Consider the following 23,174-nt stretch of genomic DNA (forward strand, 5'->3'; position numbering starts at 1 on the left):
CACATTGTGTTTTGTTACATACAAGCCACCATGGGTCATTATCTTTGAGAGCAAAAACTATTCAAATGTGACATTTCAAAATGGTGTGCAAAGTATCTCTGAAATATGTATTCAAAATATTGTAATTTATTACAGATGCCAGGGGAGTAACTTCCTCAATTATGATCATATTCTTCTATAAAAAGATTTATTATTGTCATTTAATAATTCACGTCAGAGGGTTAAATACTTTATAGTAACTTTTATTGTTAAAATTAGTATTTATTATTGTAATTATTACAAGATTTCATTTAGAATATTATTTGTATTCAAATTTTGATTCATACTGTATTCACTATCGTTTATAAGTTTGGGGTCCATAAGATTCTTTTAATGTTTTTGAAAGAAGTCTCTTATGTTCACCAAGCCTGCATGTATTTGATCAAAAAATGCAGTAAAACAGTAATATTGTGAATTTGTTCCAAACCTGTATGAATTTATTTCTTCTTTGTGTTCAGCAGAAGAAAGAAAGTCATACAGGTTTGAAACAATTTAAGGATGAGTAAATTATGACAGAATTTAAATTTTTGGGTGAACTATCCCTTTAAGGAATTAAAAAATGGTTCCCACTTTATATTAGGTGTCTTTACTATGTACTTACATAAAAAAAAAAGTTAGATACAATGTACTTACTTTTGCTGCTATTGAGTGGGATACGGGTAAAGAGAACAGAGCAGCGTTTTTTTTTCTTTCCTTTTTTCATCTGATTTCGCAAATAGTTTGATTCTGAATACAAATGAATGTCGCCACTATGTAACACACTTGCTCTAGCACTAGTTTATGGATGAAGAGGTATGCTTGTTGTCGTTTTGTTATCGTTGTACAAGCAGAATATGACAGTTGGTCGGTGTTGTATTTGTCCCATCTATCCTCCACTGTGAATGGACGGCTGGGTAAAAAGAGACAGTAGCCGCGTTTTCCATTACCCTTTAAATTATGCAAATTGAAATTGCGAATTGAAAATATGCCCAATGGAAACGCGTAAATTTCGCAAAAACTCCCATATAATCGCAAAAACGTTTTGCAGGCAATTCGAAAAGCGAATATTTAGCAAAACTGCAACAGTTCCCCTTCAGTTGGTCACGTTCGACGTACGTCGGATGTCACCAACAAATTGGGATCACTTCTGGGAGCCCTATCAGCTTCGAGTGAATACAGAATGAGCCAATGCAGTGCGGGTATAAATACGGAAGCGGATACAACGCACGTTTGTCATTCACTTCGAAGCCGAATGTTTGCGCTGCGGAAGAGTGTTCCTGTTAATGTCCTCCTGCCACTGCCACCCCCGCTCCCGCTACAGCCCAGCAGCAGCCTCCATCGGCGCAACAGCTAGTGATGTGTCGTTTTGAACGAATCTTTAATATGACTGGAGAACAACGGGTTGTCTCAGAGAGCGATTCGTTCGTGTTGTGTTGACTGTGCATGCACAACTTCCCATATGTTCTCTACAGGAAACAAAATTGATTCATTGATTCATCTCTCGAGTCTTCTCGTTCGAGTCGTTAGTTTAAGTCCCCATAGGCTGAATGCAGAAACAGTTCATCTCTCAAATCTTGTTCTTTTGTCACATGACGTGACAGCCGTGTTGGACAACAGAAATTAGTTAATTCCTTTACAGTCTATGGTTAATTCACAAGTAGTTTATGTTTGTTTAGTTCAGTTTTTTAGCTAGTATAATTGATTTTCATATGAAGCCTGGACACATTGGGTTGTTCAGAACGGATAGGCATAACAAATGTTTATTGCATATCTTCTAATTATTTTATAATAATAAATATATTAAAACATGCAGTCAATAATACGACTTGTAATGTATATGTTGCGAGACACTGAACTTGGAAGTGGTCACGTGAAAAAAGAATGAACATCTCGAACGAGAAGACTTGAGAGATGAACTAATCTATTCTGTTTCCGGTGACTGCATAGCCTTGCATATGGGGCTAGGACTTGATGAACGAATGACTCAAACCCGAAGACCCGAGATATGAACTAATCAATTCTGTTGTGGACAAAAAAGTTTGGCCATGGCTGCATTAACTTATAGTTTATTTTTTATTCCAAAAGTACTAAATGTGTTGAAAAATGTAACATGTAACATTTTAATTAGATTCTGATGAAATTAACAAAATTACATGAAAAAAGATTAGTTAATTTTGCTGAACGAGATTCAAAGATCCGAGTCAGTAAAATGATCCAAACTTCCCACTACTAGCAACAGCACGGAGCCGGCCGCAGGAAGGCTGCTCAGCCCGCCGAGGCCGCTGCAAAGCCAGGTAGCAAGCGGAATTCCAAGCAACCCTGAGATAGGCCACCCAGAGCTGGAAGGGACAGCTCATCAGCAGATGGTGTCCGCACCACTCCCTCCCCCGGAGGAATATCAGACTTGGCTATGCGATTCAGCTTGCCCGGCGGCCCCCCAAGTTCAGTGGCATCCACTTCACCTCTGTGCTGAAGGAGGGTGCTAGTGTTTTATGGGCGGAGATTGCAGTCCTACTGGCGAAGGACACAATAGAGCCGAATCCTCCAGCCGTTATGAAGCTATGGCTTTTACAGCCCGTACTTCATTGTACCCAAGAAAGGTGTGGGTTAAGTCCAATCTTGGAACTGATGTTCTTGAATTGGTCCCTGCACAGGCATCCGTCCCTGAGATTGGTTTGCAGTGATCGACCTGAAGGATGCGTACTTTCATGTCTCGGTTCTCCCTTGACACAGACTGTTCCTACGCTTTGCGTTCAAGGGCCAGGCATATCAGTACAGAGTCCTACCCTTCGGGCTGTCACTGTCGCCTCGTGTCTTTACGGATGTCACAGAGGCGGCCACTGCTCCCATGAGAGAGCATGGTGTTCGCATTCTCAACAATCTCGACGACTGGCTGATTCCGGCTCAGTCCAGAGAGCAGTTGTGCAAACACAGGGACATGGTGCTCAGTCATCTCAGCCAGTTGGGACTTCGGGTCATGTGAAAAGAGCAAACTCTCCTCTGTGCAGAAGATCCCTTTTCTCGATATGGAGTTGGACTCGGTCAATCTGACAGCACGCCTCATAGAGGAGCGTGTCCAGTTGGTGTTGAACTGCTTGAATTCATTCAGACACAGAGCAGCGGTCCCACTGAAACATTTTCAGAGGCTCCTGGGGCATATGGCATCCGCAGTAAAGCCGCCTGGATTGTTTCATATGAGGCTACTTCAACACTGGCTTCACAACGGGGTCCTAAGATGGGTGTGGCAGAGTGGTTCATTTCAACGGGCGTTCCTTAGAACAAGTGTCCAAGCATGCTCTGGTCTCCACGGATGCCTCTACCACCGGCTGGGGGGGCAACGTACAACGGGCATGCAGTGTTGGGTCTGTGGACAGGGCCTCAACTGTATGGCACATCAACTGCCTCGAGTTGTTAGCAGTACATCTTGCACTGGGCTGCCTCAAAGGGTCGCTACGAGGCAAGCACGTATTGGTCCGTACGGACCGCACAGCGACGTTGCGTACATCAACAAACAGGGTGGTCCATACTCCCATCACCTGTCACAACTCGCCCACCATCTCTTCCCTTTGGAGTTAGAAGCATCTGAGGTCGCTTTGCGCCACTCACATTGTGTGCAGCCGACGAAGTACTTACCGGGAGAGTGGAGACTCCTTGAGCAGGTGGTCCAACTGATCTGGAGACGCTTAGGGATGCTTCGGGACCTGTTTACTGCCCCGGACACATCGCACAAGTTGTTTTACTCCCTGACCGAGGGAACCCTTGGCACGAATGCACTGGCACACAGCTGGTCCCGGGGCCTACGCAATTATGTGTTTCCCCTAGTGAGCCTTCTATCACAGACACTGTGCAAAGTCAGGAAGGACGAGGAGCAGGTCTTGTTAGTTGTGCCGTATTGGCCCAACCGGATCTGGTTCCCGGAGCACCTCCTTGGCCCATTCCTCTGAGAAAGGGCCTGCTTTCTTAGAGATGGGGCACCCTATGGAACCCGCATCCAGACCTCTGGAAACTCCATGTCTGGTCCCTGGACAGGACGCAGAGGTTCTAAGTGATCTGCCACAAACAGTGGTAGACACCATCACTGCTAAAAGGAGACTAAATCCGCCTTGCTCTCACTCTATACCCTCTTGGGACTTGTCTCTGGTGCTGATGGCACTGCAGAGAGTGCCCTTTGAACCATTACAGTCAGCAGACTTGAAAATCTTGTCTTAGAAGACAGTGCTCCTGACTGCATTGGCTTTCTTTAAGAGGTTAGGGGACCTGCAGGCATCTTCAGTCGACGAATCGTGCCTAGAGTTCGGGCAGGCTAACTCTCACCTGATCCTGAGACCCCGGCCAAGATATGTGCCCAAGGTTCCCACCACTCCCTTCCAGGACCAGGTGGTGAACCTGCAAGCACTGCCCTTGGAGGAGGCAGACCCAGCCCTGGCTTTTTCTCTGTCCCGTCCATGCTCTGTGGCAATACGTTGACAGAACGCAAAGCTTCAGGACCTCAGAACAGCTCTTCATCTGTTACGGAGGCCAGCAGAAAGGAAAGCCTGTCTCCAAGCAGAGGATGGCCCATTGGATAGTGAATGCCATCGCCTTGGCGTACCAAACCCAAGGCGTGCCTTGCCTGCTCGGGTTGAGAGCCCACTCCACTAGAAGTGTTGCCTTTTTCCGGCGCCCTGGCATATGGGTGACACCTAACACGTTCGCTAGATTCTATATCGTCCATGTAGAGCCGGTTGCTTCCTGTGTACTCACTTCAGCCAGTAACACCGAATTGCCCGTTCTAGTGTTGGCTTGCTGGGCCATTCCCCTCCTCATGGATCGGATAAGTGCGCTTTATTGCTCCAGTAAGTTCCCCAGCTAGGCGAACCCTGTTGAGTTCCTCCACCATACGGCTGTCATGTGGCGGCGCATCTGACTCCAGGCCCAGTAGTGTAAATGCACCCCAGGGCTGCGCCCCCTGCTGAGCAAGGTGCCATATATTGTGACCCCTACGGCGTTCCCATATGTATATTTTTCCACGGTACGGCTCCCTACGACGAGCCTGTGTCTTTCCCTTGGCAGAGCCCGCTCTGCCATCTCTGTCCGGTGTAGTCTCCAGCCTAGGTCGGCCAGGGCCCCCCCAGAGACATTTGTATGTTGTACTGCCCAGATGGCCAGTCCATATGTGTATCTTTCACATGATACCTCCCTGTGGGTAGGATTTAGACTCAGCAGCGTCCCCTCGGGGCACACTTTCCCAGTGTTATCCAATAGTCAGCTGAGTGGGTCTTGTGGAACAGCAGCAGTGACTCTTCTTGCGTAAGTTCTCGCCCCAACAGATGTCTGAGGGGCTTATGCAGGGCGCTGGAAGTGGCAACAGCCGTGGGGTTTTCCATAGGGATCCCAATTCGTCTGTGACGTCTAGGTTACATATGTAACCCTCGTTCCCTGAAGGAGTGAACAAAGACGTATGTCCCGTCGCCACGGTTGCTGTACCATCGCTGTATGAGTCACGAATCAGCTCCTCTATAAAAAAAAAAACACATTTTGCGGCGGAGCGCAAGATGCAAATCTCGCACGCCAATGTGCATTGGCTCGATCTGTATACACTCAAAGCTGATAGGGCTCCCAGAAGTGATCCGAATTCATCTGTGACGTCCGACGTACATCTCAGTTCCCTCCTTCAGGGAACGAGGGTCACATACGTAACCAAGAAGTTTTTCCGCATACAGGTCACCTGGCATACATAAAATTCAATCATTATTTAAAGAAGGTGTGGTATGTTTGGACAGAAGAGACCGAGTTCATTATTAAACACATACAAGACAAAAGAATACTGGATTCTAAACAACAACGAAATGCCACAATTTTTCAAGACCTTGAAGCAGATATGAGGCAGAAACACCCAGAAATACCTCCTACATGCAAGTATAAGGGGCTTTCCTTGCAACTAATGCTCGGATCACACGCCGACATCTCCTTAGATTAAAATAATGGCTAGTGCGGTGACTGCAATATATACGTAATCCTACCAACATCTATTGCAATGATTTTTGGAATGACTTATCGCGAGGAACCAATTATGCTTTAGTCGCATAACTGTGGTTAATGGAAACATCATTTTTCAATAGTTTTTTATTGACATTTCGAAAATAAATCTGTAATGGAAAAGTGGCTAGTGATGAACGTACCATTTTACCCACAGTTGAAAATTTTTCAACTCTCGGCCGTGTGACTGGTAAAAACCACAGCGCCTCTTCACACTGCGGCCGTTTTAAAGGAACACTATGTAGTTTTTCGACCTTTAAATAATGCCTCTAAAATTATTTCAGTGGTAGAACAACTCTTAACTGGACAAATTCTACTGCCGCTGATACCCAAGCAGCATCCTAGCGCAAAAACCACACTCTGTAAGTTTTGTGTTCAGGTCGGTACACACAGCGGAGTAGCACAGTACCTGGGGGGTATTCCAGAAAGCAAGGTTAACTTACCGTCACATATACCTTGAACTCTCGGTTGATTAACCCAAACCTTGCTTACTCGAAGTATGCTGGTTCCAAAAACGTGTCCGGGAGTAAGTTTAGACAACTCAGAGTATGTTCCCGGTTAACACTCAAGACATTCTCAACAGAGCAATGAATACATGATTCACTATGGAAACAGACACTAAAAAAAGTGTGCCATTCTACTTCCTCATCTTCTTCTGTTTAATGGCGGTTTACATAACCTACTTAGTGCACATAGCCACCTATTTAGTGGTTGTGCAATCATTTTTTTCAATGTCTTCATTTATAATGTAATCTTTATTCACTGAGAATAAGGATGATATTGTTTGTTTGATGCTAATTAATTGATAATGCAGATCAATGTGTGAGATGACAAAATAAATAATAAATATATTTGAATTGAATTAACATTTAAACATTACCTTATTATAATTTTGTATTCTAATTCTTGAATATTATATAATTGAAACACATTTGATTATATTAATAACTATATTAATTATATAAAACACATCTGAATACCACTTGATGACATGAGCTGCTCCGGTACAGGGTTGCTATGCCTACTTACATACCCTGAAAGCTACCTCTGTTTTTGGAACCGAAAGTTGAGGTTATCCGCTTACTTACTCTTAAACATACCAAGGTATATCACATAACCTGCTTTCTGGAATACCCCCCTGCGCGACTCATCATAGACATAAACAGAGAGAAGTAGCTCCGGCTACAATGTTCTTCCACAAGACGCATGCAGTTTTGTTTATTAACCGTTAGAGCGGCAACAGTTACATAGTGTTGCTTTAAAAAAAAATGTGGCACTCCCATTGAAAGCAATTGGAAAAATGAATAGCCTCGAGAAATAAAAGAGTTTGATGGACACGGCCTATAAGGGAAGGGACAACAGTGTAACTAATGACAATCACAAATCAATTACAGTACAATATAAAAACATGCATGTACACAACAAGTCCACTGCATCAAGTGATACATTTAAACATTAGTATATAGTAGTTAAAGCACTTAATATAAAGTGGGACCAGAAGTGTTACCAAAAACAAAGAAAATCACAGTATTACAGAAAACGTGGACAGTACCTTTGAATTTTCCTAATGCTGCATTAAGTGAAGATAAAACAATGATTTAGAGGAAACACAGTGTGTTTACATGTTTAGTACAAGGAAATGACATGGTGACAGGGAAGGAACGAGAACCATGTGGAGTGCAGTGGGGGACATGTGTAGTTTTACAGTGTTTGGAGGATGAGGGCGGTCTAGAGGTGAGAACATGTCAGTCTAAATGAGCAGCTGGCACTCTTGCCCGCTGCGACACCATTAAACCTCATTTACTCTAATTGCCTTTACCCGAGAGCTGTGGACATAAACAATTAGACACTTAACCTTTGCTTTAACAATACAAATCAGTCCTGAAATACGGTTGATCAGAGTCATTAATTGTAATGTAATCTATAAAACATGGAGGAAACGTGGAGGAGACACATTCTAAATGCCAAGTTGGTGAGAAATACTCATGTGAGATCAAATCTGAAAGCTTAAAAGATGAAGCTTCCAGGAAAAGGGGAGTCACTTTAAATGTATATGATGTAACAATTATGAATATAGACTTGTAAAAGAATAATTTTGTAAAAGACTATCTCTCCTCTCCCAAGGTTCAAATCTTCTTTACTTAAGAAGTTTAGGCCTACTGTGCCTATCTATGTGGCTTAAATTGTGAATAATAATTACATTAGCTGATTTGCTAAATAGTTAATCAGGACCCAAGGTTTCCCAGCAGAACATTTCCCAAAGCATCACACTGCCTCCGCCTGCTTGCCTTCTTCCCATAGTGCATCCTGGTGCCATGTGTTCCCCAGGTAAGCGACAGCCATCCACATGATGTAAAAGAAAACGAGATTCATCAGACCAGGCCACCTTCTTCCATTGCTCAGTGGTCCAGTTCTGATGCTCATGTGCCCACCTGTTGGCGCTTTGCGGCTATTAAGCCCCATACGCGACAAACTGTGATGAACTGTGTATTCTGACACCTTTCTATCAGAACCAGCATTAACTTCTTGAGCAATGTGAGCTACAGTAGCTCGTCTGTTTGATCGGACCACATGGGGCAGCCTTTGCTCCCCACGTGCATCAATCGCCCATGACCCTGTCGCCGGTTTACCACTGTTCCTTCCTTGGACCACTTTTGAGAGATGCTGACCATAGCAAAACGGGAACATAATAAATATCACTATTGGAATATTTCACAGTAAAATAAAATGTAAATTAATATAATTTAAAATTGTAATAATACTGTAAATCTCCTTCCATAAATCATTTCATTAAAGCTCTCGCAAAAATGCTCCGACACATCCCTGCAGTTAATATGTGGTAAATCATCAATTTTTGCCAATTTTTTGTAAGGGAGCCTGGAGTAGGACTCTGACTAACAGAAGTCTGAATCTCCTCCTCCATATGCAGTATTTTTCCACCTGCTGGAGCATTGCAGGTGGCATGAGTCAGAGCCTGGCACATCTGCCACGTGTCTGTGTCGATAACGGCAGAAATCCAGCCCCCTCAGTGAATGATAAGGGTGCTGCGGCCCTCCATCAACACTCCATCCACGTAACCATAGAGACTGTGGCAGCCCATCAGCCCGAGACCAGCTCTATTCAAGGGAGGTTGAAGGAGTCTCTGAGATGTTCCCGGAGTTCAACTCCAATTGAGAACAAATGACACAGAAAGGTTACTGGATAACGACATGACGGACGTCCCAGTCTAAGTGAATTACTCGCTGAACACATTAGCTATCTTCCGCTGTCTCATCCGCCACTTGTAATTGGTTTAAGCTGCACTATCAAACCCTGTCGGTAATGGGCAGTTAGTGCAATGATAATAGTGCAGTGTTTAATTTAAAGGGATAGTTCACAGGAAAGTAAAATTCTGTTGTCATTTTTTCGTTCTCATCCAAACCCATGTGACTTTCTTTTTTCAATAGAACATTAAAGGTGAACATCCTAGTCACTATTCTTCATATAATTAAGGCTTTTTTTAGGGTTGCACAGTTAGACCAAAAATGTTGTAATTGTATTTCAATATGACTATAAAAAATAATGATATATTATAAAAAATATATATATATTATAGCGCCGGCTTGCCTTCTTCCCATAGTGCATCCTGGTGCCATGTGTTCCCCAGGTAAGCGATGCACACACACCCAGCCATCCACGTGATGTAAAAGAATACGTGATTCATCAGGCCAGGCCACCTTCTTCCATTGCTCCGTGGTCCAGTTCTGATGCTCACTGTTGGTGATTTTAGTGGTGAACAGGGGTCAGCATGGGCACCCTGACTGGTCTGCGGCTATGCAGCCCCATACGCAACAAACTGCGATGCACTGTGTATTCTGACACATTTCTATCAGAACCAGCATTAACTTCTTGAGCAATTTGAGCTACTGTAGCTCGTCTGTTTGATCAGACCACACAGGCCAGCCTTCAGACGTGCATCAATGAGCCTTGGCCGCCCATGACCCTGTGGCCGGTTCACCACTGTTCCTTCCTTGGAGCACTTTTGATAGAGACTGACCACTGCAGACCGGAACACCCCACAAGAGCTGCAGTTTTGGAGATGCTCTGACCCAGTTTTCTAGCCATCACAATTTGGCCCTTGTCAAACTCACTCAAATCCTTACACTTGCCCATTTTTTCTGCTTCTAACACATCGAGATTGAGGACAAAATGTTCACTTGCTGTCTAATATATTCCACCCACTAACAGGTGCCGTGATGAAGAGATAATTAGTGTTATTTAAAAATAATAAAAATAATAATAAATATATATATATATATATATATATATATATATATATATATATATATATATACAGTACAACCGTAAAATTAAAATACTAATATTTATGCCTGCTTTAATTTCTTCATTTTCAAACCATCAAGCTTTTATCATTATGAGGACTTCTCCACAAGTTTGGGAAGATGGTTGCTTCATTCCCAAACGGATAATGAGCTGCACACGTTTAAAAGAACACAGGGCCATGCTTCACTCTGAAAATATATTTTTTATTAAAACAGTCATATCACTATTCCAGTTTCATTTTGATTAATTGTCCAGCCCTACTAGCCAGGATATTCTTCAAAAATTCACCTTCTCTTTCATGGAAGAAAAAAAGTCACACAGGTTTGGAATAACATGAGGGTGAGTAAATGAAGACAGAATCTTAATTTTTGGGTGAACTGTCCCTTTAAGAAGTAAGAATGTATGATACGGTAATTGGAAGTGTGTGGGAGGGGAAATGAAAAATGAAGAGATGGAGGAGGCAGACAAGAGTGCAGAACAACCTACCCATCCTTCTTGTAGAATTCCAGCATCATGTTGTCAGTAGCAACACTGAGTGGGCGTCGGCCCTGGTCGTGCTGCTGCTTGCGTTCTGATTGGTCCATATCTGGCGAGGGCATGGAGCTGTAGTTGGAGTTGTGGTTGGTGTGGACTGGGCTGCCGTAGCTGCCTGTCAGGTTGAACTCAATATCTAAGAATAGCAAAGACAAATTAGTCCAAATCTCACAGGAGAACATGCTTGTGTGTATGTGCGAATATGCTTTCACAACTCTCTCTTTCTCTAACCTCCTGGGAAGAACCAGTCAGCATGCTGGATGATTGGCTCAATGATGCCAACAATTTGCAGGGACACGGTGGTCATCATTTCCGTCATGTTCCTGTGAAGATCAATGACCCATTTGATCTACACATTTCATATGTCAAAATATAAAACTACTAGATCCATTAAAGACATACCGGTAGTTTAACCAAAAATGTCATTCATTTGTGTCTATCTTTCTTTCATGGAACACAAAGGGTTACAATTTGAACAATCTTTATGCAGTTCTTTTCTATAAAACAACAATTCATGGTGACCACATCTAATGTAAATGTCAACTTTCACATGACTTCATATGTAGTGCATAAGCCATATATGAACTACTTTTATGGTGTGTATTGATGTCGTTCTTGACGCTTCACAGATATGTGAACATTGTCATATGTTGGATTCTTAATTTCTTTTTAGAAATTAATCATGTACCATTATATTATTTATTAATATATGTTTAATATATAATGTTTTTTATTTATTTATATATTTTTTTATATTTCTATTTAGCTTTAATGTATTGTTTCTGTTTTAGTTTTATTAATTTTAACTTCATCTCATGCCAAGGCAACATTTCTATTAAAATTTTTGCATCTAATATTTATATTGTATTTTACTCAATTTAAATTCATTCCAATTAAAGTAGTATGCTATTTTAAAGGTTCCTAATATTGTTTTGGAGTATCCTTCAATAGATTTACAAACATCCAAGGTAAAAAAAATCAATCAAGGATTCAGTCTCTCTAAACCCCTACTTTCTGAGAGCATACTCTGCTCTGATTGGTCAGATCGGTTGCCCAGTCTGTTGTGATTAGTCTTCTCTGCTCTGATTGGTCAGATGGCTCAGTCTGTTGTGATTGGTCTGCTCTGATTGGTCAGATGGCTCAGTCTGTTGTGATTGGTCTACCGCTTACAGAATGTGTCGGAAACTAAACACCCATCACTATATCTGAATTTCAGCTCCGGATCTTCCTCATGACTTGATACACAATGACACAAACAGTAACGTCAGCATTGGTTTTACCGTATCAATTCAAGCATGAGTCCTCATTTTTTGGAAGTGCATCAAAGTGGATTTGCTTTTGCAGCACAGAAAATGGTGTCTGCCATCCGACATTGAATTGAAGACCATAGGCTGGCATTATGCAAATTTGTTACAAAACCTACATAGGTTCGAGCAGGACAGTTCAGAATCAGTTCTTTTTTCGGGAGACAATAACTTTATTTATCATGAACTTTGATCTTTGAAACTTTGTAGACCTTTTACACTCACAAACAAAGACATCCCACCTTTCACAGAAATTCTGCTCTATTTCCCTATTTCCACTTGGTATTATGATGCGCTTTCAGGGATCCGACACATTACTGTTTACACCAGGTATTAACACGCATTTCAAATGCATCTCATGTCAGAGTTGACACTCTTGCTTACATCACTTTCACTTTAGGTGGACAAATATTACTGAATAAACAAACCTGTGTTACGTGGCTTACACAAATTAATATAATATAATGTAGTTAGTATAATATATTGTAGGGGGGAGGGGTGTCTGCAAACAGCTATTTACACACTACATGAAAAGTGATCTTCGAACAAAGCATAAAAGGGGCACTTTAAAGGAAATATTTAATAGTTTTAGTTAGAAATAACAATACTGTGCTTCACATAAGAAAAGTAACATAACGTATGCACTGTAAGCAATGACAGAATTTTCATTTTTCAGTGAACTGTCCTGTAAAATTGCTTTGTGAATTTGCTGCTATCCACATAAATGAGAGAAGTAAGCCAAACATAGGGCATGCACTCACCCTTCTGAATGTGTCCACAGCAGGTTGGGTCCAAGAACTATTGCAATGTTACCTGGTGTCATTTTATTAGCGTCTTGATACTCTGTGAGTTTGGCTAAGAATTTGATTAGATATCTGTTTAGAAAAGGGAGGAAAAATAGTTTCAGTTTGACAAAAGGTTTCAGCCCTTGCATTCACTCATACAATTGTTATTCCTGTCGCTGTACATGATCAATATTTCAGTAGGTCTGCCAAACAGCAATGACCCACAGCCTATATCTGGAAACCCTGTCATGTGGGTTGGAAGTAAAGACGTGCCAAATAGGATTTGACAGTGGCATTGTAAAGAAAACGCATGAGCAATATGAACAGGCCTCCTTATTTTCTTTAACACTAGCTTTGTTCAAATTTATTCTTAGAAGATAATGATACAATATTAATTATTTTGGCTCTTAGCTTAGTTGTCTTTAGTCACATCAATCAGGGCAAAATGAAAGGCGGAGTATGTCCTAGTTGGCACAGTATACAGGTTAGACTAAATCATATTTCCGAACTCAAAAATATTCTCAGTAGGGCTAATGAACTCTGAATATGCAGAAAAATACCCACTTCCTGTCAGTGAAGGAACTGCCACATCGCTCATGATATGATAGAGATTTGAAAAAAATAAAAAATAAATTAAATTCAAAATAAATAACAAGCACCACACACCTGAAGTTGTTCAAATTGTCTGTCGGTAGTTTCTCACATGTACCCAACAGGGCTTGAAGCCTTTTATCCATATCTTGAATACTAGAAAATGGACACAAGGAGAGATGCATTATGGTAAAGAATATGGATACACTCCTGTATGTTCATGAGTGAAACTGAACTTGATCTTTTTTTGTACACAGTGCTATTAACCTACAAAGCAACATATTGACATTTGGCTGATTTTTCAACTCTTCCACAGTGTGAGTAAACTGTAAGTGTAATGTTAAAGGATTAGTTCACCCAAAAATGAAAATTAGACCATGATTTATTCACCCAGTTTTATCGGAGGAAAAAGTCCTGGCTCTTCCAAATTTTATCATGGCAGAGAATAGTTGCCTCGTTTATGAAGTCCATGAAAGGGCATCTATCCATCATATAACTGCTCCACACGGCTCCGGGGGGTTAATAAAGACCTTCTGAAGCGAAGTGGCATGTTTGTGTAAGTAAAATATTTTTGTAAGAAAAATATACTGTATTTAAAACTTTATAGACTAAAATAACTAGCTTCCGGCGGTCAGCGGTACGCAAGTCGACTTGCGCTAAAAGAGTAACCCCTGGCCCTGACACGATGTATAGGAGCATTGCGAGCTTTGACACCTCTCAGGGATAGTGCTAGGCAACAAACTCAAGCCCCTCTTCTCTTATATCGAAATCCTCCGCCATTTCTCTTAAAAAATTCTCAAATTTCGTGATTCATGACTGGTGTTTTGTTTTGCTCCATCCTCTGCGCATCTGCGTTCATCAATACGCATGCGTCACGGGTTCAAGTGTTACTCTTTCGCCGTGAATCGATGCGCACGGCAATCCGCCGGAAGTTAGTTATTTTAGTCTATAAAGTTTTAAATATGGATATTCGTCTTACATAAACGCATCACTTCGCTTCAGAAGGCCTTTATTAACCCCCCGGAGTCATGTGGAGCAGTTATATGATGGAAAGATGCACTTTTATGGACTTCATAAATGAGGCAACAATTCACTGCCATTATAAAGCTTTGAAGAGCCTGGACTTTTTAAATATAACTCTTAAAAATTCGTCTGAAAGAAGAATGTCATATACACCTAGGATGGCTTGAGGGTGGGTAAATCATGGGCTAATTTTCATTTTTGGGTGAACTAACTCTTTATGTTCACTGAAAGAAAAGTATTTAATACTTGCTTTAATACTTGTTTAAGTATGCTTTAAATGGGAACTGTTATGCCCCATTTTACAATATGTAAAATTAGTCTCTGATGTCCCCAGAGTGTGTATGGGAAGTTTTAGCTGAAAATACCCAACAGATCATTTTTTATAGCATGTTAAATTTGCCACTTTTTGGGGTGAGCAAAAAAAAAGGGCACAATTTTTTGTGTCTTTAAATGCAAATGAGCTGGTGTTCCCGGGCCCCCTTTAAGAAGAGGGTGGAGCTTCAAGAGCTCATGCTCCAGCATACCGGCAACAACAAAATAAGAGAATCTTGCGCACTGAAAATGTCAGACACTGTCAGTAGCGGTGTTCAGCATTATTTGTTTGAACCAGAGTCGGACAATGATGATGTCATTGTAGGGGGGAATGTGAATCAGCACTTTGAAGACACTGCTTTTGATTTATGGGAATTATATATTTTTACCATTATAGGCTTGGATTGGTGTAGACCGTTGATACTCACTTTGAGGCTTGAATCCATTCATCATAGAGTTCAAAGGACATTAGTGGTTCGGGAAGTTCACGAAGATAAGACTTCAACGCCCCTGAGGGAAGCAGATGAGGAAGGGAGAGGTCAGTGGGAGAGAAGGAGAGAGTGAAAGAGGCAGGGACATGAAGAAAGTGGAAAACATAGCACTTGTGATAGGATGTGTGCTATTCTCTACTTGAAATACTAAAAGGAAGCCTGACAAATGAGCTGTCAAAAGCCATGCGTGTACCGGCTGTTGGCTGTGGCCCCCCCTACCTGGCGGCTACTAGGTCACGCTTCAGGCCCACTTTAATGAGATCAAATTAACCTCAGACAGAATGTAATGTGAACTGCCGTGGGGTCTGAGGCTTTGTAGCTGCGATCCACTAAAAGAACACTGCGGGTAGATGAGTGAACACTTTAAAAACGAATAGGAAAGAAGCAGAAGCTCACCTGCGATGGCATGTGGGTCGGCTGAGTACTCCTGCACATCAAGAACCCCACAATCTAGTGACGCCTTCAGTTTCTTCAGCTTGGAGGCAGAGGGAGCCACCCGAAATAAACCCTGAAGTGACAGGAAGAGTTCTCAACGAGAAGGCCAGGGCCCGCAGGCCTCGGCAATTCATTCATTTAAATACTTTTTAGTAATCTTGACCAAAAATGACCAAAAGTATTTTAATATATAAAACGATCCAATTGTAACCTAAATGAACATGATAAATAAAACGAAATGTATTTCTTTTACAATATTACAATATAAATTAATCATGGTTTATTTTGTATATTACTACACCCAGTTTATGTTTGAAAACAAGCAGCTTTGTCATAATTACAGCAGAAATATAGGACATAGCCTATATTGTGCCGTTTCAACACTGAAAAATGATATGATCAATAAGTTATGACACTGCTTTAACTCATCAAAATAAGTTAAGCATTTTTTTAAATTGTTCAACGTTTTTATAAATTATTCAAGTCATTTATTTTTGTCAGTTTAATGTAATTTAAGATGAAATGACTTAAACATCTAAGTTGATTGTACTTAAAAATTTTGGAAGCAACTTTTTTTTTTTACAGAGAAACATTGTGTTGGACAATGGGGGACTTTTGAGTAAAAAAGGTTGAGAACCACTTGAATAGTCCACTCACTGTGTAGATTGAGGGCACATATAGGTTAAAATTGGGTTGTCCAATCCTTCTCCTGGAGGGCTGATGTCCTATAGAGTGTTGTGCGTTCGAAATCGCACACTGAGTAGGTAGCCTACTACATATGGATTTTAATTTACTTCACGAAAAGTGCTTAAAAAGTTTGTTCTTTATAGTATGAATGATATTCAGATGTACTACATCTGCCATGCTGTCACTGTCATGTGACATACAGCACTGTAATTTATTAATCCTCTCTTGTGGCCTCATGGGATAGTAAAGTATCCATTGAATGCACACATTCAGGTACTTTTCACCTACTGTTTTTTGAATACTATGTAGTCAGACATGCTCTTTTTCATACTGTTTTTGCATACTATATAGAGAAGTATTCAATTTCGGATGCAGAGTAATAACCCAGAAAACCTTTTTATAACTGCTTCCAAAATTCAAAGAACTGGTGATTTGATAAGAAACGCGCATTTCGATTCCGCTTGTCGGTTCCTGTGTTTGCATTTTAACTTGATTTGAAACCATTCAAGCGCAAAAGACTTGCAGGCTGCTTTCTGTGCTGCGCACACATCCAAAACATACTGAGTACTGTGTGATACTGAACTGAGTTCTCTTCCTCATCTTTTTGCACTTGAACGGACAAATACACACAAAAATATGTCAAAATATTCTTGTAAACACAGTGGGTTATGTCTTAAACGAACGTAATGTATCAGTATGTATCAGTATATTGGATTGGTGCAGCTCTTAAAGTGACAGCAGCCTAATATTTCTGCTGCCATCTCTATAATAAAGTCACTCAAACAACAAAAGACAGAGCAAATTCACTCGCTGTTATAGACCGAATAACTATTGTAACTATATTTGTAATGTAGCCTATATTTTATTCATAAAGCGCAATTATTTTACTGTTGAAATACCTGAAAATCTTAAAACGTCTCGGGTTATGACTATAACCCTTGTTCCCCGAGAAGGGAACGAGACACTGCGTCGTCGAGTGACAACACTCTGGGAACGCCCACAGCGTTACGCATCTGAAGTATGAATGAAATCAAGCCAATCTGATTGGTGGTGCGTCGTGACGTAGTAGATAACGGCATACCCGGAAGATACAAAAAGGAAGCTGATGCACACACACATTAGCCCTTTTGCGATGAAGCAAGCGCTCTAATCGTGATAGGTGTGGCGACGAGACGCAGTGTCTCGTTCCCTTCTCGGGGAACAAGGGTTATAGTCATAACCCGAGACGTTCCCCTTCGAGGGAACTCGAACTGCGTCGTCGAGTGACAACACTCTGGGAACGTTAATACCCACTAGGCCACACCGAAATCACCCCACGTCCCAGTGTGAAGCTGGAGACCCAGGCACACTCAGGACGCAAGAACTCGAGCACCAGGCGTCACCGGGAGGTGCAGACTGTAAAAACGTATGAAGGTGTGCGGGGTGGCCCACCCGGCCGCCTCGCATACCTCTTGAAGCGAGACGCCAGAAAGGAGGGCCACTGAAGAAGCCATGCTCCTGGTGGAATGGGCCCTCACGGCCATGGGTGAAGGCAAATTGCGCACCCTATAAGCCGTGGCTATAGCCTGGACGATCCAGTTACTGATCGTCTGAGTTGACGCAGGCAGCCCCTTCTTGGGTGAGCCAAAGCACACCAACAACTGGTCTGACCTCCTCCAATGGGAAGACTTCTCTAGATAAATACCCAGAGCTCTGACCGGGCAGAGCAGATGAAGTCTCCCCTCTTCCGCCGTCAGGTGGGGAGGGGGATGGAAAGCCTGAAGAACCAGAGACCGGGCTCCCTGAGATGGAACCTTGGGAATGTAACCCGGTCTAGGGTGAAGAATGGCCCTTACTCTGCCAGGGGCAAACTCCAGGCAGGTTGGCGTGACCGCCAAAGCCTGGAGATCTCCCACTCTCCTCAGAGAGGTAATGGCGAGTAGAAAGGCCACCTTCAAGGTCAGGTTCTTAGGCTCAGCCAGCTCCAGTGGCTCGAAGGGGGCCTCAGCCAGCCCTTCCAGAACCACCGCCAGGTCCCAGGTTGGGACTCTGGAGCGAGCTACCGGCCTCATCCTCCGAGCCCCACGGAGGAACTGTACAACCAGGTGGTGTTTCCCCAAAGGTCCATCACCTAGAGGTGCGTGGAAAGCCCCAAGGGCAGCCACGTACACCTTCAGGGTGGACGGGGTAAGACCAGCGGAGAAGCGATCTTGGAGGAACTCCAGCACTGAAGCCACTGGGCAGTTAACTGGATCCACCTCACGCTCTCTACACCAAGTGGAAAATACATTCCACTTGAGGCTGTACAGTCTCCTGGTAGAAGGAGCCCTGGAGCTGAGTAAGGTCTCGACTACCTCTGCTGACAGGCCTGCCTCTAGGTACCGAGCCCCCTCAGGGGCCAGACCCAGAGGCTCCACAACTCCGGCCGGGGGTGAAATATTGTGCCCCCTGCCTGAGAGAGCAGATCCCTCCTCAGAGGAACCTGCCACGGGGAGCCGTCTAGCAGAGCTATGATGTCCGAGAACCATACTCGAGTGGGCCACCGGGGTGCTACTAAGAGCAGGCTGATGCCCTCCCGGCGGACCCGCTCCAGAACTCCCGGGAGCAGAGTGATCGGGGGAAATGCGTACAGACGCAGCCTCGGCCACGTCTGCATCATGGCGTCCAGTCCCAACGGGGCTGGATGCCTGAGAGAGAACCACAGTGGACAGTGGGACGTCTCTCGAGACGCGAACAAGTCCACTTCCACTGGGCCGAATCTCTCGCACATGGCCTCCACCACCTCTGGGTGGAGTCGCCACTCCCCGGGCCTCAGCCCCTGCCTCGACAGGATGTCTGCTCCCTGGTTTTGGTCCCCGGGAATGTAAATCGCCCTGAGGGACGATAACTTCCCCTGGGACCACAGGAGGATTTGATGCGCCAGTCTGCATAGAGGGCGCGACCTCAAACCCCCCTGGTGATTGAGATACGCGACAACCGAAGTGTTGTCTGAGCGTATCAGGACATGGTGGCCACGGAGGTCCGGGTAAAAACTCCTCAGAGCCTTGCAGACCGCCAGCATCTCCAGGCAGTTGATGTGCCATGAAGAATGCCGGGTCTCCCACAGACCTCTCGCAAAGCGGCCTTCCATGACCGCGCCCCAACCAGTGAGGGAGGCATCTGTTGAAACGGCCTTCCGGCAACATGATGCTCCCAGCACTGGCCCCTGGGACAGGAACCAAGGTTTCCGCCATATGACGAGGGAACGAAGGCATCTGCGCGTTACCCTGATCATACGAAACGGATTTCCCCTCGGGGAAAACCCCTTGGCCCTCAGCCACCACTGTAGGGGTCTCATATGCAGCAGGCCAAAAGGTATCACGTTGGACGCTGCTGCCATGAGCCCCAGCAGTCTCTGGAACTGCTTCACAGTGAGGCTGCGGCCTGACTTCACTCTGGAGACGTTCGCCAGTATGGATTCCACGCGTGCGGGAGACATACGTGCCCGCATCGACGTGGAATCCCATACGACTCCCAGGAACGTGGTCCTCTGGGAGGGCGTCAACACGCTTTTCTTCGTGTTGAGTCTCAGCCCCAAGCACCTTATGTGGGCCAAAACGACATCTCGATGCCGAACCGCCATCTCGCGCGATCTGGCCAATATGAGCCAGTCGTCGATGTAATTTAGTATACGGATGCCCTGGAGTCTCAGCGGAGCCAGTGCTGCATCCATACACTTGGTGAAGGTGCGAGGGGAGAGTGCCAGGCCGAAGGGAAGAACCCGATATTGGTACGCTTCGCCCCCGAAAGCGAACCTCAGGAACCTCCTGTGGGTTGGAAGGATGGAAATATGGAAGTATGCGTCCTTTAGATCTATCGTGACGAACCAGTCCTCGGACTGGATCTGACTCACGATGGCTGGAATAGTGAGCATCCTGAACCTGAATCTCCTCAGAGACCGATTCAGAAGCCTGAGATCTATTATTGGACGCAACCCACCATCCTTCTTGGGAACTATGAAGTACCGGCTGTAGAACCCGGAGTCCCTGTTCGCCAACGGAACCCGCTCTATGGCTTCCTTGGCTAACAGGGCCTGTACTTCTTGTTCCATAACCCGAACCTGCTCTGGGCCGACCACAGTCCGGACCACCCCGTTGAACTTCGGGGGAGGAGAACCGAACTGCAGTCTGTAACCCAGCTCTACAGTCTGCAGGACCCATGTAGATACACTCGGAAGGCATGTCCATGCGCCAAGATAATCTACTAAGGGAACCAGCCTCTCGAGGCTGGCCACGGGTGTCAACCGAGCCTCGTTCCCGATCCCCTGAAGCGGCTGACCGGCAGGGAGAAGTCGGGAACGATTTTCGGTGGGTGCACACGTTTGCTGTCCAGCCGCAAGTCCTGTTGGAGGCAGCGAAGACAGCGCGCGTGTGCGGGAGATCAGTGAGGCCCGAAGCGTCTGTGACGGCGGGAACACAGCACTGATCTCCCGAGAGCTCCGGGGGGAAGACGACCTCGGTCGTTCCAACCCGGGGGGGGCAGCTCTGAGCGGTCCAGCCGCAGCTAGGACCGCTTAGTGGCAGCCTTCTTCGCCTGAAGGACGGTCCTCAGATCGACCTTAGGCTCTGAAGGCTTGCCACGAGAGCGCCGCCTCTTTTGCCAAGCTCCCTCAGGAGGGGCGCGAGAAGCAATGCTCTCTTTCTGCACCTGCCGGTGCGAGGAGCTAGCAGACGGCCGAGGCTGTCCCTTTGAGACAGCCTTCCCCGAAGAGCTGGATCGACGAGGGAGATACTGCTGGAAGGCCGCCGCCTGTTTTCTCACCTCCTGGAACCTCTCGACGACGGTGTTAACCGCACCGCCGAAAAGCCCAGAAGGCGAGACCGGGGAATCCAGGAGAAAGTGTTTCTCTCTCTCCTTCATCCCCGACAGGTTTAACCAGAGATGCCTCTCCACACACACCATACCTGCCATGGAGCGGCCGATGGAACGGGCCGTCTCCTTGGCGATGCGGAGAGACAAATCGGTGGCCTTCCTTAGTTCGAGGATATCGTCCGGAGACGGGCCCCCGCCCTCGTCGAGCTCCCTGAGGAGGTCGGCCTGGTAGGCCTGCAACACCGCCATAGTGTGCAGGCAACTACCAGCCCGCCCAGCCGCCATATATGCCCTCCCAACCAGCGCTGATGTATCGCGCGCTGGTTTGGCGGGCAATACCGGGGTCTTCAGGGACGAAGCGGCCTCGGGAGAGAGGTAGCTCGCGAGAGCCTCCTCTACCCTAGGCAGTGTCCCATAACCCTGTTCGGCCGCCCCCAGCACGTTACCGAAGTCGAGTACTGGAGGGCTGGTTAATCTGGCCGAATAGGGTTTATCCCAAGACCTACACAACTCATTGTGTAGGTCCGGGAAAAAAGGCAGACCCCGGCGTGGAGGTTGAGGCTTGCGCCTGAAGAACCGTTCATCCAGCTTACTGGGCGGCTGGATTTCCGGTTCTTCCTGTGGCCAATGGATGTTTAACTTGGCCACGGCGCGAGACAAAACCTCCACTAGCTCCTCTTGAGCGGGTGCGTGAAGCGATGGCTCAGGCTCCACAGTACCCGCCTCGACGCTCAGCACATCCGACTCCTCAGAGCCAGATAGCTGAAGCATCGGGTTCTCCACCCCGCGGGAAGAAGCCGCATCGCGGGCTTCCGCACGGGGCGGGAGAACATCGGAATCCTCGGACGAGGATAGGGAAGGTGCCTCAGCAGTCCCATATCCCGTCACGAGGTCCCGCTGCGAGCCCCATGATCTACGGCGCCGCCGTGCCTCAGCAACAGCGGGCCCAGAACCCTGGGGCTCGCGGGCTTGGCCGGTCTCGCCGAACACAGCCAGCCGTGAGCGCAACACCCTGAGCGGCAGCTTCTCACACTCGCCACAGGCGGCTCCCTCGAGAGCCGCCTTAGCGTGCTGCACGCCCAGGCATTGTACACACAAAAGGTGTGTGTCCGTGCCCGAAATGAAGCGCGGACACGGGTGCACACACCTTGTGAACTGTTGCTCACTAGCCATCTTGAACTTGGATATATATTTGACAAAACAACACCAAATAGACAGACAATTTCACATATAGCGCTTCGCTGAAGAGCAAAAAAGCTAATGTGTGTGTGCATCAGCTTCCTTTTTGTATCTTCCGGGTATGCCGTCATCTACTACGTCACGACGCACCACCAATCAGATTGGCTTGATTTCATTCATACTTCAGATGCGTAACGCTGTGGGCGTTCCCAGAGTGTTGTCACTCGACGACGCAGTTCGAGTTCCCTCGAAGGGGAACACTTTATTTCATATCAATCGTATCTTTGTTCAGTTGTATTTATTTGTGCAACTGCTAATTTGTTTTGTTTGTTCGTTTTTAAATACTGAGTGTTGACTTGCCTTTAATAATCCTTGAAATTTAGATCAGTTAGGCTAGTTGTTTTTACTATGATATTTTTAAACCATAGGCAGAAGTTCTTTGTGTAAGTGTTCTTTAGCCTGTTGATTTTTGTTCATGCTATTCAGCAGCTACAATGAAATGTTTTGCAACAAGACTTAGAATAAACGTGAATGACATCCAAGTTTTTTTTACCTTATTGGAATCAAAATTAGGAATCGATAAGAATCTGAATCGATAAGCGGAAGCGGAATTGTTAAAATTCAAACGATACCCAACCCTACAC

The 23,174-nt window shown here is 44.9% G+C and overlaps 1 protein-coding gene across 1 annotated transcript in view; it reads right to left on the reverse strand.

The window, feature by feature from the left end:
- Window positions 1-23,174, reverse strand: part of arhgap44a (Rho GTPase activating protein 44a) — a gene marked incomplete at its 3' end in the record, with an annotated part of 85,949 nt that overhangs the window by 14,912 nt on the left and 47,863 nt on the right. The window contains exons 11-17 of the mRNA XM_079811549.1: window positions 15,796-15,907; window positions 15,337-15,418; window positions 13,649-13,729; window positions 12,959-13,072; window positions 11,125-11,216; window positions 10,846-11,029; window positions 7,589-7,606 (exon numbers count right to left, since the gene is read on the reverse strand). Coding sequence (XP_079667675.1) covers window positions 7,589-7,606; window positions 10,846-11,029; window positions 11,125-11,216; window positions 12,959-13,072; window positions 13,649-13,729; window positions 15,337-15,418; window positions 15,796-15,907 — 683 coding nt within the window. The remainder of the gene's footprint in view (window positions 1-7,588; window positions 7,607-10,845; window positions 11,030-11,124; window positions 11,217-12,958; window positions 13,073-13,648; window positions 13,730-15,336; window positions 15,419-15,795; window positions 15,908-23,174) is intronic.

Source organism: Gobio gobio, assembly GCF_949357685.1.
Source record: "Gobio gobio genome assembly, chromosome: 1".
NCBI classification, from domain to species: domain Eukaryota; kingdom Metazoa; phylum Chordata; class Actinopteri; order Cypriniformes; family Gobionidae; genus Gobio; species Gobio gobio.